Raw genomic sequence first — 5,233 nt, forward strand, 5'->3', positions numbered from 1 at the left:
CTCACAGCAACCTCCAACTCCTGGGCTCAAGCAAGTCTCCTGCCTCTGCGTCCCAAGTAGCTGGGACTACAGGCACCTGCCACAATGGCCCAGCTATTGTTTGGTTGCAGCTGTCATTGTTGTTTGGCAGGCCCAGGCTGCATTCAAACCTGCCAGCTCACGCGTATGTGGCTAGTTCCTTAGCCGCTTGAGCCACAAGCGCCGAGCCTTTTCTACTTATTCTTAAAAGGAAGCTTTACGTAAGATTTAAAAAAAAAATCAAATCCTGGGCGCAGTAGCTCATGCCTGTAATCCTAGAACTCTGGGGAGGCCAAGGAAGAGGAATGCCCTGACCTCACAGGTTCAAGACCAGCCTGATTGGGGGTAGGTGGGAGGAGGGGGCATAGCCAGTGGTTAGGGCACCAGCCACATGCTCCGGGGCTGGTGGGTTCGAACCTAGTCTGAGCCTTCTAAACAAACAAACAAACAAAATATAGCTGGGCACTGTAGTAGGTGCCTGTAGTCCCAGCTACTAGGGAGGCTGAGGCAAGAGAATCACTTGAGCCCAAGAGTTTGAGATCTACTGAGGGTGACAAAGTGAGACTCTTGTCTCAATAAAATTAAAAATTAAAAAAAAAAGACCAGTGAGCAAGAGCGAGACCCCATCTCTAAAAATAGCCAAGTGTTGTGGCAGGCACCTATAGTCCCAGCTACTTGGGAGGCTGAGGTAAGAGAATCACTTGAACCCAGGAGTTTGAGGCTGCTGTGAGCTATGACACCATGACACTTTACCCAGGGTGACAAGGTGAGACTGTCCCAAAAAACAAAAAATCAATCAATCAAATCAAAACAAATCAATGTTAGTGAAGTCAAGCTTGATATAGTCCCTCCCCAAGGCTCTAAGCTTAAGGTGGCTTGTTCAAAAGGGACAAGTGTTAGGTATTAAAGACAATTAATAACAAACCACAACTCTCCCCTTGTCAATAATCGAAAGGACTAGAAAGGAGTGACCATCTCACTCTAAGAGTCTACCCAAACAGCTCCGAACTGTTCACAAATTGGAAGGGTCACTGGGCCCTGAGTAAAACAAAATCGAAGTCCAGCTCCAGCATGCCATTGCTGGCTGATGACTCTGAGTGGCTCCTTTACCACCCTTGGGTCTCAAATTCTTTGTCTATAAAACGGTGTCTTCTATTCTGAATGGTCCCTCTGAAGTTAAAATAAGCAGCAGATATGAAAGGACCTTATAAACTCTAAAGTGCTGTGTAAACCTAAGGGATTAAGGCAAGTTTGAAGCTTAGTTTACTAATAAGGCAAAACCCAAGAGTCAACCTGAAATGCAACAAGGAAGCTTGTTTCTCTCTCAGCCTGAGGCCCATGTGTGGGGTGAGCTTGGAATGGGGAGAGAGGTGCTCAAGGATACCAGGAGAGGAGGAACAGAAAGAGTGCTGAGCAGTCCCACTTACGCTGTCTGAATTTTGGTGAACTCAGGGACATCTTCTTTTTTCTTTCTAAAGAGGAACCAGTAGGTCAGGAGACCCACAATGAGTGAAAACAGAATCACGTCTGTCATGCTGAAGAGAGACACTTCTTCGACCATTGCCTCAGACATGGTGGTACTGGTGTCCATGTGGGAGTCCCCCTTGTTAACCATGAAGCTGTCAGGAGAGAGAAAAGCAGACATCAGCGGGGAGGTAGGATACACCCTAAGCCAGGTGGACCATCCACCTGAACAGCCTGAGTCTTGTGCCCCAGGGGCTGCAACAAACAAATACCTATGGGGCAGAAGACGCTCACTCTGCTACAGCCCACCACAACGCTGGAGCCTTGGGCTGGAATTACACAGAAGCGACCCCTAGTGGTCTTGGCACTAGCCAGGGTGTACCTTGGGTGCAGGCTGAGTCTGGAGCTACGACTAGAGAAACAGAGAAAATGGAAGCCACTGACCCAGTGCCATGGAGCTTCCTTCAACTCCACAAGGACACAGTCAGGGATAGTTCCACATGAAGGAGGGGCCACTAAGCAGCAAACACTTTCCTCAATGCCTGGGACACCTCAAACAGGGCATATTCACAAGGTCTTCAGGACTGGCCTTTGAATGGCTATTGGGAAATAACCTCTGAAACTTTGAACCTCCTGCCTGATAAGAGCCTTCTATACACATAGGACCTTGGGCCATGTAGCTAGTTCCTGCCAAGGGCAGGATTCACAGTGAACACCTGGTTTCCTATTCCTGGGGCTTCAAATGACATTGTATCAATGTGATGTCTTGGGGAACTGGGCACTTAGATAGCTGGATGAGATGTGCCTACGTGACTGACCACCAAGGAAAACCTGACACCACAGCTTGGGAGAGCTTCCCTGGATGGTGATACTTTATACACGTTGTCACACATTGTCTTTGCTGAGAAAATTAAGTGCTGTCTGTGTGACTCCACTGAGAGAGGATGACTAGACATTTGTACCTGGTCTCTCCCTGGACTCCACCCCATATGACCTTTTTCTTTGCTGACTGTAGTCTGCATCCTTTTGTTATAATAAACCCTAATCTTAAATAAAAAGCTTTCCTGAGTTCTGAGTCCTGATGAATCGCTTAACCAGAAGTGGTCTTGGAGACCCCCAACTTACCCACCTAGTTCCCTTGAAATATATTCAACTAGTCTTTCCACCACTGAAGCTTGGCAGGTAGGCAGATCTGAGTCAATGAAGGCCAGAGAGTGCGTGAAACCTTGAAACCTCAGCAATCTGAGTCTGCCACTTTCCAGTGAGGAGGGGCTTAGCCCCGGAATCCACATCATTCCATTTTGCAATTATGGCTATGACCACATGAGTCGGTTTTGCCACAACCAGGGTGACACACTCAATCAGGAATACCTTACTCACATCTTAGCAATTAGGTGACAAGAGACTGTGTCACATCTGACTTCTGGTGGCTGTTACTGCCTCCAGGAAACCACAGGGGTGGTCTGGGGAGCCCGAGCATCCCAGAGTTCTAGGCCCCAGTCCATTCTACAACCTTCTGGGAACAGACTATTCTGAACTCCAGAGAGTTCAGAGATTTGGGAGCTCGGTTCTTTGCTTTCTCACTAATCTTTTCCAATGACTTGAGCTAATCTCAATTTGACCTTTTTGATATGAAATTCAAGCACAAATTTAATTCTATTATCCCCAGAGAATTTTTATACAGGCAGTCCCCGAGTTACAAACATACAACTTATGTACATCTCACGCTTACAAATGGAGGCTCTTATAGTAAGTCCCCAACTTACAAACGTCCACCTGACAAATAACTCATATTTATGAACAGAGGCTATTATGGGTAATAGGAAAATATACCTGTTCCAATTTGTTTGTAACCTGGAGACTGCATGTATTCAAGTTTTAGCTTATAAACATATTTAACATTTATTCAATGTCAATCCAACCCGCCAGGATTTCTATCAAGCCATGAACACTTTGGCAAAACCAGAAAGAGAGGAATTTAGGTCTTGCTTTGATGGACTCTGGAAGGACTTGTCCTGCAGGAACATGAGGCAACAGATGTTCGAGCCCTACTGGAAGTAGCTGGGTGTTCGGGTCAGGAGTGATGAGGTGACACAAGAAAGCCCTGAGCTGGTCTCCAATACAAAGCAACAGTCAGTAAATGTGTGTTGGAGCAACTGTCCTCCTCCCTTCTAACTCACCAGGTGACCCAGGCAGGGAGCTAAAGTTGCTGTCTCTTGACATACACTAAAGCTGATAGAACAACTCAGAAGAGCAAGCTCATTCCCTGCTGGCAGTTTCTAAATCAACAGCACTGGGGAGCAGGGATAGTGGCACATACATACCCACATGATCACAAGAGACTCCTGACAGGCCATTTTCCACACAGAAGCCAGGGGATTCTTTAGAACACTGGTTTTTAACTAGTGTGCCATAAAGGGATCTTAAGTGTGCTACAATTTTTAAAGATCATTAATCAATCAAATTATAGTCCCTTATCTATTTTTACATTTTTAAAAAATCCTAGCATCTTTACAAATATCAAAACAAAACAGAACCCACAAAAAGAAAAATTGTGGATAAAGAAGATTGTTCAATGAAAAGTGGACAAATGACTACTTTTCTGTCAACACAAACAGTAGGACACTCTGCTTAATTTGTAGGGAATTTACGCAAGTTTCCAAAGACTATAATTTGAAAAGGCATTATATGCAAATACAAGCTGCCAAATTTGATGTGTATGGAGGGTTGTGTTGTAAGAACCAAATAACAGAGCTAAAAAAAGTCTATCTTGTCAATAAAACATTTTTTAAAAAGTTACAACTTAGATGGATTCCATTACAAAAGCTAGTTATATGGTAGCATATTTAATAGTAAAAAAATCATAACCATTTACTGATAGTGAGTTTACAAGCAATGTATGGAAAGCATGGTAGATATAATTTGCCTTGAAAAAAAGGGGGATATTTCTAAAATCAGTTTGTCTCACCAGACTATAGCTAGGCAAACTGAAGAAATTGGAAAATCTACCAAAAGTTTGGAGAGTTAAGCTGCTAACTTTAAATTTTATGCTTTGGCAATGAATGACAGTACCATTGCTAAAAATATGGCTCAACTTCCCATTTTTATTAGAAGTATTCATAACAAATATAATGTTACTTAAAAAATGGCTTCTTTAGTGCCACTGAAAGATAACAACTGAACAGGCATGGTAGTTCATGCCTGTAATCCTACCACTCTGGGAAGCCAAGGCAGGTAGATTACTTGAGTTCATGAGTTCAAGACCAGCCTGAGCAGGAGTGAGACCTTTGTGTCTACTAAAAACAGAAAAACTAGCTGGGCATTGTAGTGGGTGCCTATAGTCCCAGCTATTCGGGAGGTGGAGGCAAGAGGATCTCTTGAGCCCAAGAAACTGAGGTTGTTGTGTGCTTTGATGATGCCATGGCACTCTACTCAGGGTGTCAGAGTGAGACTCTGTCTCAAAAAAAGATAGAACTAAATCAAGAGATTAATATAAAGCAGAAAAAATACCTTAAAGCGATTATCTTTGCCCATTATCAACAAAACTGGTATAGTTTCTCATGGTGCCCAGTGGCAGTAGGTAAAAGAGAGAGACTTGTAAAATTAATAGATGATAGAATTACTGCCCCAACCTCATGTTTGATGAAGTATCATCATACATACAAATCATCATCAAGACTGTGAATTTTGGCTTGGCACCTGTGGCTCAGCGGCTAGGGCGCCAGCCACATACACCAGAGCTGGCAGGTTC

The 5,233-nt window shown here is 44.0% G+C and overlaps 1 protein-coding gene across 8 annotated transcripts in view; it reads right to left on the minus strand.

Annotated features, from left to right (window-relative positions):
• LOC100941679 (NADPH--cytochrome P450 reductase) overlaps positions 1 to 5,233 on the minus strand; it is a 72,330-nt gene that overhangs the window by 31,388 nt on the left and 35,709 nt on the right. For 7 of the 8 annotated variants that reach the window (XM_012807869.2, XM_012807868.2, XM_023515715.1 and 4 more), the window contains exon 2: positions 1,446 to 1,637. In XM_012807869.2, coding sequence (XP_012663323.1) covers positions 1,446 to 1,633 — 188 coding nt within the window. In that variant the 5' untranslated portion in view covers positions 1,634 to 1,637. Of the gene's footprint in view, positions 1 to 1,445; positions 1,638 to 1,926; positions 3,229 to 5,233 lie in introns of those variants that run through there. The other variant, XM_023515713.1, reaches the window with a different exon arrangement.

This window comes from Otolemur garnettii, unplaced genomic scaffold (genome assembly GCF_000181295.1).
Source record: "Otolemur garnettii isolate 467f Iridium unplaced genomic scaffold, OtoGar3 scaffold00077, whole genome shotgun sequence".
NCBI lineage: Eukaryota > Metazoa > Chordata > Mammalia > Primates > Galagidae > Otolemur > Otolemur garnettii.